This window comes from Temnothorax curvispinosus, unplaced genomic scaffold, assembly GCF_003070985.1.
Source record: "Temnothorax curvispinosus isolate PA1 unplaced genomic scaffold, ASM307098v1 QBEX01015501.1, whole genome shotgun sequence".
Lineage (NCBI taxonomy): Eukaryota > Metazoa > Arthropoda > Insecta > Hymenoptera > Formicidae > Temnothorax > Temnothorax curvispinosus.
Window position 1 is genome coordinate 222266 of NW_020225281.1, and position 14211 is coordinate 236476.

At 29.6% G+C, this 14211-nt stretch overlaps 1 protein-coding gene, 1 long non-coding RNA gene and 1 pseudogene across 2 annotated transcripts; 2 read left to right on the forward strand and 1 right to left on the reverse strand.

Moving 5' to 3' along the window:
* The first annotated feature begins 921 nt into the window (after positions 1 to 921).
* LOC112465763 (sulfotransferase family cytosolic 1B member 1-like) lies at positions 922 to 3434 on the forward strand. Its single transcript, XM_025033483.1, has 6 exons — positions 922 to 958; positions 1030 to 1129; positions 1236 to 1398; positions 1534 to 1654; positions 1745 to 1839; positions 2194 to 3434. Exons 1-6 carry the CDS (start codon positions 922 to 924, stop codon positions 2470 to 2472), a joined length of 795 nt encoding a protein of 264 aa, XP_024889251.1. The 3' UTR covers positions 2473 to 3434.
* Positions 3435 to 5101: 1667 nt separating this feature from the next.
* On the reverse strand, positions 5102 to 6453 carry LOC112465762. The gene is made up of 3 exons (XR_003042056.1): positions 6051 to 6453; positions 5633 to 5826; positions 5102 to 5535 (listed from the first exon to the last, which is right to left on the reverse strand). It is a non-coding gene; the product is annotated as an uncharacterized LOC112465762 (long non-coding RNA).
* Positions 6454 to 10530: 4077 nt separating this feature from the next.
* Positions 10531 to 12525, forward strand: LOC112465759 (annotated as a pseudogene).
* Positions 12526 to 14211: the final 1686 nt, after the last annotated feature.

Sequence of the window (14211 nt, forward strand, 5' to 3'; positions counted from 1 at the left end):
CGATTATAGATCACAAATTGTGATAAAACATTGTTATAAGTAATATATTTTATTATCGAAGTATACGATGGAATGTAGAAGTCTGAGAACTGTTCCTCTTATCAAACAATGTATACATGACCTTGCTTTTTCTGTAGAAGAAAGAACCTGAATGTATACACAATAATATAGATACAACGCACAAAATAGATAAAATCATAAAGCTCATAATATGTGTAATAATAATTGAAATAATCTTTTTATATTATCTGAAATATTATGTACAGCTTTACAAATTGTCCGTTATAACACCAAATATCGCTTGCTGTATGATAAATTGTGCACAACATTAAATTGTACCTTTAATCGAAACTTTTCCAAGGCTGTGTTCCAAAACCACACTCTTAGAGCAAAGAGCGTGCCCTGTCCTTGTTCAACTTTCTGTAAGTAACAAAGATAGAACGACGCTCGAGCGTTAAGAGCGTGGTTCTGAAACGCAGCCCAAAACTATCATCCCACATATAACATCATTTTATTCCACATAATCTCCTTCCTTTTACCATACATTTCACATATAATTTTACTTCAAAAGTAAATAAATTCTAGAATATTGTTCTAACTCTTCTTTTAGTTTAGAAGCAAGTTTAGGAGCAAATTTAGAAGCAAGTTTTAAAAAATTTTCTTAAACAAGAATATATATATAACATTGATAGAATTTAAATGGAAATTTATCATAAAAAGAATACTTTATTTAACAATAAATTTATTTTCGCCAATTCCTTTTACCTCAAATTATTTAAAAATGTAATGGTTTAAATAACATCGTAACTTCGAAAATTGCATAAAGCAGTCGATATTTTAAAAAGTCTCTTTGTTAATGAAACCTGAGTCAATGTTGTCCAAACACAAAAAATTTTGAAAAGAATAAAAAAATTGTGAATAATGAAATTCTTAAAAGTGATCCAGATCCAGGTCAGGTGTGAAATCAGAAATTTTTCAATTTTTTGCTATTGTCAAATATTAATTAAATTTACGTGCTGTGTTGACTAGGTACGACGATGACCCAGGAAATTGTATGGTTGGTGGCGAACGACATGAATTTCGACGAGGCACATCGAAGATATTTAGTAGAAAGATTTCCTTTTGTCGAGTACAGTATAATATACATACACATATATGCATATATACATATAAGTATATACTCGTATATATTTTTCACAATGACTGCAGAAATAAAGAAAAATTATTTTTTTTAGGATAGGAGCTTTGTTCGACGACTATATCGCGAAAGACGTTCCTGGTAGGATTAATACGGAAAGAAATAGCGTCGAATTTGTGAAAAGTCAGCCCTCGCCGCGTTTCATTAAGAGCCACATGCCTCTCGAACTGTTGCCGACAGTTGTAAATAGTACTTGCAAGGTGTGTTTGCAATTGAATATTTCATTAGTTGAATGCTTAATTATAATATATAGACGGTATATATTTTTTAAGGGTCGAAGGGATACATTAGAATACGAAAATTTGCAGTCAACCGTTGATCATTTTTGTTCTTAGATTATCTACGTTGCAAGAAATCCAAGAGACGTGGTTGTCTCGTGGTATAAATTCCAGAAATCTTTGAAACTGTATGAGGGATCTTCCGAACAGTTCTGTAATAATTTCATGAATGACCACAGTAAGCTTTACGAAATGTTGATTAGTTTTTTCAGCTTAATTTATTATCTCAGTTATTATTTTGAAAGTCTATAATCTACAACAATTTCAGCGCTATGGAGTCCTTATTGGGAACACGTGAAGGAAGCGTGGATGATAAGACACAGAGCAAATATAATGTTTCTCTTCTACGAAGATCTGATAAAGGTGAGATAAAAGGAAATTCTACTTTAGTGCGTTGTTTCATATAAAATATAAAGAAATTTTTTTTAATTATTACATGTGTTAATTTGTTTTCTAAAACAATAGGAGGAATTAAATATTTTTAATTTTTTATAATTTTTGAGATTTTAAGTATTTATAGAAATATGAGTAAAATTCTACTTAAATTCTACTTAAAATACATAAGTAAACTTAAACTTAAATCTTCTATATAGTACTTGATCATATTATTTGGATTTAACAATAAAAATACAGCAGATAATTAAAAATATTACATACCTACATCTAATTTAAAAATATTACTGTTCTATACGTAACGTTTTTATCTATTTTGCACAGGATTTATCTGGAAACATAAAAAAAATTGCTGCATTTTTTGATAAGCATTACAGTGACGAGCAGATCGTCAAGTTAATGGATCATATAAGAATAGAGAATTTCCGCAAGAATCCGATGGTGAATCAGCCGACTTCTGACATCGTGATGCCACCAGAAATGTTTATTCGGCAAGGAACGACGGGTGGTTGGAAAGAAGTGTTTACACCGGAGATCGAGGAGAGATTTAGCAAATGGATCATGGATAATTTAAAAGACACGAATTTGGCTTTTCCAAGTTAAATTCGTAGCGATAGAAGCAATTGTTGTTGCAGTTTAAAAATTTTTTTTTCAAGTGTGTTTTAAATAGACAAGACTAGTATTAAAAGTTTTTCAACAAAAGAATTGTAAAGCTCCCTTTCACATCTTTAATGGTCGAAACATGCACGCACACAATTCGCACAAAATATAAGCTATATTATATTATAATATTATATATTTATAATTATAGCGTAAAGATTATATATAATCTAGGACAATGAATTTTCAAAAATTATAACTGCTTCCCGCGAATACCGCTAACAATAAGATGTTTAGTTTATATTTTTAAAATATCATTAATACTTATTAATTTTTATGGAGCTTATTAAAATTTCTGCCATGAGAATAACCGCGAACAGAAAAGTTAATAGATAAATTAGTTTTATAAGTTTTGTTATTTTTTGAATCACCGCGGCACCGTGATCTGCGTTTTAAAACGGTATCTTTCCGATTATTATATTTAATTTATTATTATTTAATATGATTAATATATAATATAATTTAACTAGATAGATGTTAGGTGCTTTTCGCAATTGTTCAATACCATTTTTGATTATATGTATACTGTACAAATTGATAACCAATATAGTTCAATATTTTATTTATGAGCTTTATGGGGTTTATGGAATCGCAAGAAGCTATCACATTATCACCACATTGAGTAAACGATAACGATAAGTTCAATAATTTTATCAAAAAAGATCTGTATATTGAATGTGGTACGCCGACTAGTATTTATAATTATTAATAATTATTTATAATTGTTTTCATAATTAAAAGCTAAATATGTAATTTTATTAATTATTACATTTTAAATATTCTCCGATGAGCAGGCTTTAACGCCCATTTTTCATTTTGTTTTATAATCTCGATACAACTCACTTATTCTAGATATTTTAATTGTTACACTGAGTAATTATTAATTAGAGCAATTAAATAATCGTATCGACATTATAATCAGTTATTAAAGCAGATTTATTCTTTTATTGAAACAATATGGACAGATATTGTTTTATGATAATTACTGATAATTAGTTTCTAAATTATGTTATAATGCGAATATACACATCTCACATTGCGATTTCAAAATCTCATCGACTTACATGTAATTTGCTTACAATTTTGAGAGACATTAAATTGTGTATTGTAATTGCAATTCTAATTACGTCTCTTTAAGAAATAAAATTTACATTGTCCACTTGGAAAAGTATATCTTATAAATTAATATTTATCTTTATTATTTTTGATATCACAAATTGGAACTTTTGCATTACATTGCACTATTTGCACTTATGTCCTTTGGATTAATGAGCAACTTTATCACTTCATCTTTTCTCTTTTTCTTTCCAACGTGAAAAGAAATTCTCAAATGGGAATACAAAGATAAGTAACACTTCGATTTATTTAAAAGTGCTTGAGGTAATACATACATAACTAGCGCAATTTAAAAATATTTCATGCATTTTTCAAAAAATACATATTACTTGAGTAGAGTTAGAAAACGCAACTATATGTAACACAATAATTTTATTAAGAAGAATTAAAAATACTACCACTGACTTGAATTAGATTTACAACATACATTGCGCGTGTACTTGGCATCTTTTTTACTTTTTTTGAAAAAGATATTATAATTTAAGGTGTAATATTGGTACTGCAGTTTTCAATAGTGATCCTTACGTATATAGTGTCGCTAATATCTCTCCAATTTGCGATATCAAATACTATCACTACAAACTTTAATTTCTTGCTTTAAGTAAAAACTATTAATTAATTTAGAAATGTTTGTTAATTAAATAATTATTAATAAGTGTTTATATAAAATGTCAATTTTATTAAGTACTCTATAACTAATGTCAGTTTTATTAAATATATATTTAATCTAAATATTTTTGCTTCTTCGTTCTGCATTACATTCTGTGTATTAGATCTTTTCCTCTATACTATTAACTTTTTAATCAACATGAAATATATTTTAATTTACAAATAAGGTTCTTATTTGATATAAAGTATCTAGGTTTTAGATTACCATAAAATAAAATTATAATACAGTATAAACTCGAAATTCTCAATTATTTTAATTAACAATTTAACAAAAGTAAATACAATGTTAATTATATATAGTTTGATTTTAAAGAAAACATTATTGACCTCGACAACTTTGAAAAGTAATATTGATGGAACGTAACTATGTTCGTCATGCTCGTTCCTTGAAATCATGTTTTAAATACCGTGCTATATTTTCAAAGCGAGACACATAGATGTATTTTATTTTTAATAACTTTCCTTATATATTAAATCTATGTTGGGAATAAGTGTAATTCTACGTAGCAATTAATTTTGGTAAATGTATATCTCATTACAACAAGTTCTTAATTTTAGAAATATCACGATTCTACTACCTTGGAAGATTGAGAACTGAAACTAACGACATTTGAATTTATATAATAGTAGCATAGCGTAACAACAGGTAAGGTCATAGGGAAATTACATACACAGAATTATAAAAACTTATGTATAAAAAATTAGAGTAAAATAGACTCATAAAGTAATAAAAAATGAGTACTCAACGAATAACTAGATATAATAAATGTACGCGTATATACCTACCAATGTCAAAATTACTGTATTAATAAAAGACAGCTCTCGATGACGTATATAATAAAACTTCAGCAATTATATGAGATCAACTGAAATAGTTGGAAACAAGGCATTTTGACGTTAAACTTATGATACAAATAGATGATGATTAAAATTGATGAAGATGACGAGGGTCTCTATAGTCTCTATACAAGAAAATCGATTTTTATACGACAAAATAACGTATGTGATATGACTTTATTTTTTGAAATTGTTTTTTTAGAACTAATTAAAAAATGTATGTGCCACTGTATTACAATCCATTAATTCCACTCAAAATTTTAAAAATGATTCAGCATTTTGATTCTCAATTTCCATTAGAGAGAAGAGCATCCGTTTATTCTTATATTACTGATAAGGTAATGACGTCAATATAATCCACTATTCCAAGTTTCTATCATGTGCCTGAAATAAATCGTTTTGATGTTCACCAGCAATAAACAATAATAAATTGTCATATTATTGCAATGTAACAAGATACAATTATACAATAATTGCTCACCAAGTTACTACTACTGTCTGGGTTATCAGGGTGATACATGTCTATGTGTCTCTTTAAATAATAGTACACATTTGCCGTTGGTACAGTTAAAAGTTTAGAGCAAAGTGAGCACTTTATGGTCTTGAATTCCATAAAATGTTTCCAGACAGACGACTCCGAACATCCTGATTGTTCCATTTTCTCGAGATCACAGACTAAAAAATTTATTTTTGTAATATAGAAATAGTGTCTCGCGCCAAGTATAATGCACGCGCAGTTAGGTTTTGGTATAGTGTATAGTGCATGTAACATATGCTATACCAAAATCTAACCCCGAGCGCTTCTTCGGAAGCACCCTGTTGCGAGTTGCGAGTACCCGAGATTTTGATATCTTCAACAAGAAATAAATAATTAATTATTATTGCTTTTAATGACTTACTTTGTATATTGTGTACTGATTCTGTTTAATTAATTATGCGTCGTCACTACAAATGCCGTTAATTTGAAAGATAGATGTTAATGTCTCGAACGATAATAAACGACTGGTTACAATGTCAATCTCTGGGGGTCGGTGGTCCGGTCGGTTGTGTTCGATTTAATCGATATTCGAATCTATCGAAGTATATTGTTGTCTTTTTTCGCGACGCTAATTGATTCTCTTATTGTGATTTAATCGATACTCGAATCTATCGAAGTTTATTGTTGTCGCTTTGCGATGCTGATTGATTCTCTTATTGCGTTTACTTTGTGAGCGGCTGGCGGAAAAGGGGCAACAACCATCTTAAGTACAATCTTAAGATGTCATAAACCAATCACAGGGCCGTATTGACATTACTTAAGACGGTCTTAAAATAAGAACTGACTAATATGGCCTGGTTTACACCGATGGGCCTAAGCAGAATGGCTGTCTTGGCAGTGTTTTATGCCTTAAGTTCTGCTTAGGCCCGATCTCTTGATACGCGTATCAAATAGTATATTAAAACTGATCAGCTAATAAATAAACTAATTTACTAGTTATTTACTATTTAATACGCGTATCAAGAGATCGATGTGAATTAGGCCTATGAGTACCGGTCTACGTTACAGCCTCGGCCAAAATTATTAGGTACCTTCGTAATCATTATCCTGTACTGAATCTAATACTAGAAAAGACTTTTATTGTTAAAAGTTTTTTACTACGCTGTTTATTATTATAAACACGTTTATTTATTTATTTTTTAAAATAAATGTTATTTAAAAAAAACTTTATTTTAATGGGTGCCTAATAATTTTAGCCAAGGCTTGAAACGAGATGAAAATTATAAAAGTAAGGGAATTCACTAGTGTATCTATAATTTTATTGGTCAAAGCCTCTAGTAAATCTGTTAATTCATTTTTGTAATTTTTACCTCGTTTCAAAAGACTCACAACCGACCGGACCGATCTCCAGAGATTGACATTGTAACCAGTCGTTTATTATTGTTCGAGACATTAACATATCTATCTTTCAAATTAACGGTATTTGTAGTGACGACGCATAATTAATTGAACAGAATCAGTACACAAGTGTAATATACAAAGTAACTCATTAAAAGCAATAATATATTTCTATATTACAAAAGTAAATTTTCTAGTCTGTGATCTCGAGAAAATGGAACAATCTGAAGGTTCGGAGTCGAATATCTGGAAATATTTTGAGGAATTTAGGACCCTACAGTGCAAACTTTGCACGCAAACTTTAACTGTACCAGCGGCAGATACGCACCTTTGGTTAAAGAAACACATCGAACATATTCACCCAGAAATAGAATTATCTGACGAACCGCATTAGACCATGTATTAGATTAATTGAATTTTGTCGTTAATTGACTATAACTTGGTGAGCAATTATTTTATAATTGTATCTCGTTACATTGCAATAATATGACAATTTATTACTGTATATTGCTGGTGAACATCAAAATAATTTATTTCAGACATATAAAACTCGGAATTGTGGATTACATTGACGTCATTACTTTATCAGTAATGTAACAATAAATGGATGCTTCTCTCTTAATGGAAATTGAAAATCAAAATGCTGAATTATTTTCAAAACTTGAGTGGAATTAATGGATTGTAATACAGTAGCATATAAATTTTTTAATTAGTGCTAAGAAACAATTTCAAGAAATAAAATCATATCACATATGTTATTTTGTCGTATACATCCCAGATTGGGTTCCTATTTATATATAATTATAATTAAATATATAATCATCCATATCTAAAAAAGAAATGTAAAGTCGATACTTGAATCTATCAAAGTTTATTGTTGTCGCGTTGATCTCATTTCAATTCGAAACGTTTGACACTACATTATTGACATTTATTTAAACGACAATTTATATTTAGCAATAACAACTAGTTTAGATTAATGACCAAATTTGCTGTCTTTGTTTTAAACCCTAAATAATTAAATTGTTATATTTATCCTTCTTTAATATTTAAAGATTTACATATTTACTATTTGGTTTTTAATTTTGACAATAAATATGTAATGATAAATAGAAATATTAAATAGTGATTGAGGCGTATAGGTGTAATTGAACGTATTTCCTCTTAATAATTATAATATAATTTCCTTACAAAATTGAGATGCAGGTTATAAAAGATATATGGGAGATTTATGTGAGAGAGATGTATCGTACACTATGCAGAAGATTATGCAGATGCATCTTTTTCGTAATATGAACAGACGTTATATGCGGGTTAGAAATCTGAAAAATAGATAATAGTGAACAATTCAAATCCCCGCCGAGGAATACATCGCAGCAAATTTTGTTATTACGGACTCATTTTAAAATTCGTGTGTGTGAAGTTGGCATATCATTTTCTGAGCATATTAAAGCATTTTCTAAGGAATTTCAAGCGTGAGGACCTTTGTATAAGTATTTAATAAATTAATACCGGCCCCGAACGCCGAGTACTTAGAGAGGATAAAGTAATATGCTGTGCAAAATCTCGGAGTTCCAGTTTATGTAAAATATTTTTTGAATAGTTCTGAGCATACTGAAGCATTTTTTTTTAATTTACGACATTAGCAATGTGTGCTGTATTTGCTTCAAAAGTTTAGAAAAAAAGAGAAACAAATCCTATCGGATGCCGTCTATCGAATGATCCGGCATTTGTATAATCTTTTAATTTAAAAATGACCTATTTAAAACGTATTATAAATGTTTTTAAAATGACGTTATTACGTTAAAATATTCACGTATCTTAAACGTTAGTTATTGGGTACGTGAGACGTCTAGCGTCTAGGACCGGTAATCACCACTTGTCAACGTGAAAATCACGTGACTTTGCTGCTTCGATATGTAAACAACCTGCGCGATTATCCGTAAAGCGGAAAAGATCCTGTGTATGCATATCATAGCAAAAGCTTCGCTTCTTGTTAGTTTAGCCGGTTTTCACACGCAATGATTAGTGGCGCCAACTGACTGGCATTCATTGGCGCCAGAACCGACTAGCAAACTCACAAGTATTTACACAGTGATTGGCGTATACTATGAAAAATATTTAACATTTATTAAACACACAGTAAATGACAGCAAGCATATAGCCTCCAAATTTGAGGTTATATGCTTTGGCCAACAACCGCCAGTAAACGCCACATTACTAGCGCCAGTTTGTATCAAGTGTTTACACTTGCATTTTTACTGGCGTTAGTCGACTGGCGCGGCCTGGCGCCACCAATCATTGCGTGTGAAAACCGGCCTTAGTGTAGTGCCGATCGCGAAGACACTCGAGCGAAATTTCAAACAATCAACGAGATCGAAGGAGGCTGTTAACGAATATGCGTTTCACGGATCTAAAAATAGAGTGGTTTGTAGCTGAGCTGGCGGCGAAATTATTGAAGTGGTATTTATTTTACAAACGCGGCTTCGTTAAAATCGGCTTCCGCGATAAAAAGAAAAATAAATGGGTCCTGCCATATAAATATGTCGAAGAGACAGCATATTTTATTTCGAAACTTGTCCGGATGATACATGAATTATTAGCTTTCCTGGATCAGGTAAATTGTTTTCAAAGTTTAGATTTTGAAGCTGATTATTTGGAAGTATAATAGATATAAATTTAAAAGAGCGATTCTAGAGTACAAACTGTATAATAAAACATTTTTATAAGTAATATATTTTATTGTCGAAAACTATGTTGAAATGTAGAAGTCAGAGAATTGTTTTTTTATCAAACGAGATTTGTGCATGACTTTGCTCTTTTGTAGAAAAAAAAACAAAAAAAAACCGGAGAGTATATACACTATAATATAAATAAGTGCATAAAAATAGGAAATTATAAAAAATATTATATGCAGCAATAAAATTAAAATAATCTATTTTATATTATCTAAAAACGTTATATAAAACTTTGTAAGTTGCATGTTATTACATTAATGTTGCTTAATGTATGAGAAATCGTGCGCGATATTAAATTGTATGTTTGACCGAAACTTTTCCAAAGCTGTTATACATTCCATATAATATCATTTTAAAAGTAATTCCAAAATATTATTGCAACTTCTTTTAGTTTAAAAGTTCTTGAGCAAAAAGTATCATTCTAACGTTAAGAAAACTCAAATGGCAGCTGAAATTTACTAGAAAAGTAATACTTTATATTTTATGCAATAAATTTAGTCTTTTACTTTTTATAATTGTTTTGTAAGTTCTTTTTATCTTAAATTATTTAAAAATATAATAGTTTAAATGACACTGTAATTTCAAAAATTGCATAAAACAGTCGATATTTTAAAAAGCGTTATTGTTATTGCAACTTGAGTCAATGTTATTCAAAAATAAAAATTTTGAAAAAAATAAAAAAATTACGAATAATAAAATTGTTGAAAGTGATCTAGACGCTTAAGTGTAAATGAGAAATTCTGAAATTTCCTGCTATTGTCAAAAATGTTAATTGACTTTACGTGCTGTATTGATATAGGTTCGACGATGACACAGGAACTTGTACGGTTGGTGGCGAATGACATGAATTTCGAAGAGGCACATCGAAGACATTTTGTAGAGAAATTTCTTTTTTACGAGTACAGTATAATATATATTTAGTTTTTTTTACGCAAAAACTGCAGAAATAAATTTACATTTTCTATTTTTACGACGGTATGGAAAAATACTTCTTGCGTAAATACCGATAAAGTTCTTAATAGAAACGAAATTTAAGTTCCAAGTATTTATTTTGTCGTATATTTTTAATTAGAATGCATAAGAAATTTTGTCCGATCAGATTTGATTTCCGATTTAATGAAAAAATATAGGAAATATGAATTCTGCATGTATTTTTCTCTTACATAAAAAAATAAAATTGTTATACTTTCTGAATTTTCTTTTCTTAGATTTTACTATATTGGAAGAATTCTTTTCTCTTTAGGATAGGATCAATACTGAACGATTATATCACAGCGAAAGACGTTCCTGATAGGATTAATACGGAGAAATATAGCGTCGAATTTATGAATATAGTCTGCCTTCACCTCGTTTCTTTAAGAGTCACATGCCTCTCGAACTGTTGCCGACAGTCGTAAATAATACTTGTAAGGAGTGTTTGCAATTGAATATTTTATTAGTTGAATGCATATTTATAATATGTAATATTCTATACGGTATTGAAAGGAAAAAAGATATAATAAACGCTGAAAAGAAAATTGAAAGTCTTATGACATTGTTTATACAATGTCCGTTCAAGATTTTCAGTTTAAATTCATCGAAGCACTTGTCATTTATGTATATACTTGAGTTGTTTTTTTTATCTCATTTCATACGTCGAAGGAAATAGGGATACATTAGAATGCGAAAACTTGCAGGCAAACCGTTGAGAATCATTTTTGTTCTTAGATTATCTACGTCGCAAGAAATTCAATAGACGTGGCTGTCTCGTGGTATAATTTCCAGAAATCTTTGAATCAATACCAGGGAACTTTCGAAGACTTCTGTATTAATTTTATTAATGACAACAGTAAGTTTTGCGAAATGTTGATCTTTTAAGTTTAATTTATTTGTTCTCAGTTATCATTCTGAAAGCCTAATCTCTGGAAATTTTAGTTCTATAGAGTTCATATTAGGAACATGTGAAGGAAGCTTGGGCGATGAGACACAGACCACATATGATGTTTCTCTTTTACGAAGATCTGATAAAGGTGAGATAGAAGGAAATTCTACTTTATTGCACATAGTTTCGTATAAAAGATAAAGAAGTTTTTTTTTCAAATATGACATATGTCAATTTGTTCTCTAAGGAGATATAGGAGGAAATAAACATTTTCGATTTTCTATATTTTTTTGGATTTTAAGTATTATTAATCTGAGTAATATTTTATTAATTGAACTTAAATCTTCTATATAATACTTGATCATATTATTTGGATTTAAAAATAAAAATATAGTAAATAATTAAAAATATTACATATACATCTAATTTAAAGATATTACTGTGTTCTATAACGTTTTCATCTATTTTGCATAGGATTTACCTGGAAACATATAAAAAAATTGCTGTATTCTTCGGTAAGAATTACACTGACGAGTAGATCGTTAAGTTAGTGGAACATAGAATAGAATACTTCCGCAGAAATTCAATCAATCCAATGGTGAATCAGTCAAGTTTTATCATCGTGATGCCACCAGAAATGCTTATCCGGCAAGAGACGACGGACGATTGGAAAGAAATGTTCACATCGGAGATTGAGAAGATATTTAGCGGATAGATCAAGTACAATTTAAAAGATACGGATTTGACTTTTCCAAGTTAAATTCGTTGTAACAAAAGCAATTGTTGTTGCAATTTATGAATTTTTTATATCTAATCATGTTTTAAATAGACAGAGCTACTACAATAATAGCTCACATTAGAATGTAAAAATCAGAAAGTTGTTTCCCTATCAAACGATATGTGTACATAACTTTATTTTTTTTATTTGTAAAGGAAAATACGGTTTTTATTCTGAGCTTTATAATTTGATATTTTGTGCGTTTGTATTTATATTATTGTATATACCTTTAGTTTTATATACAAGGTGCCCCATTTTTAATGTACTATTCAAGAAATTAGTCGCCTTTAAATTTTTTTAAAACGACGACATATTTACTACACGACATATTACGGAATCATATATTTTCTTTCAAACCAAACTACTTTTATCTGAAGCATTTTTTCTACATTAAAAATAAAAGAGTTTTTAAAATATATTAAAATGGGGCACAACATCCTATATATAGATATATATACACGATACATATAAATTGAATATGTAAACTGTAAAAACTGTATGTAATCTTTTATAATATCAAACATTACATATAGCTTTGTAAATTACAACAATGTTGCTACGTATATAAGAAATCGTGCACCATAATAAATTGTATCTTTGACTAAAACTTTTTCAAAACTGTCATACATATCACATTTTAAAGATAATAGATTCCAGAATGTGTGTCCTAAGTTTTTTTAACTTCAAATTTTTTAACGAGAAGATATGTATAATGTTAGAAAAACTCAAATTGAAGTTTATAAAAATGTAATACCTTAATAAATTCAATCTTTTATTTTGAATAAGTGTTTTGCGAGTATTTTGTACCTTAAATTTTTAAAAATTTTAATGGTTTCAATGATTTCGAAAATTGCGTAAAACAGTTGATATTACAAAAAGTGTTATCGTTATTGGAACTTGACTTAAATATTATTAAAACACAAAAATTTTGAAAAAAATAAAAAATATTGTAAATTTTTATTAGAAAAATTTTGGAACTGTTTCTCAAAAAAATCGGTAATTATGCGGTTCTCAAAATACGTCTACGGTCTAAGTTAGAGTATCATGAGATAGTATACCAAATTTAGTTGTTCTAATTTAAAAACTGTAGATTTGCATAGCGGACAAACATATATGCATTTATTTATATATATATACTAGCTGGTTACCCGGGCTTCGCCCCGGAGGACATATGTAATCAGACACGCAAATAATCTCTCTCTCTCTCTCTCTCTCTCTCTCTTTCTCTCTCTCCCCCCTCTCTCTCCCTCTCTCTCTCTCTCTTTCTCTCTCATACAATTCTTTCAGATTCGGTCAATTAATTCCCAAAAAATTGAAAAAATTTTGATACCGGCTTCCAAAAGATCGGTAACGAAAAATTATACATTTCATAGTACTCCTCGGAAAATTCTACCCCTGTTTGATCTATAATTTGTTGAGATTTGATCAATTATTTTTCGAAAAATAGAAAAAATTAAACAAATCGGTTTCCAGAAAATCGGTAACAAAAAACTATACACATAGTGGCACTCCCCGGAAAATTCTACCCCTATTTCATATACTTTTGGTAAAAATTCGGTTCAGGGGTTTGGGCTGGGCGTTGATGAGTCAGTCAGTCAGTCAGTCAGAACAATCGTGAAAAAAACACATTTTACCCCTTTTCACCCCCTTAGGGGTGGAATTTCTAAAAATCCTTTCTTAGTGGATGCTTACGTCATGAGAGGAATACACCCTCCAAATTTCAAGTCTCTAGGTTCAGGGGTTTGGCCTGGGCGTTGATGAGTCAGTCAGTCAGTCAGTCAGTCAGTCAGTCAGTCAGTCAGTCAGT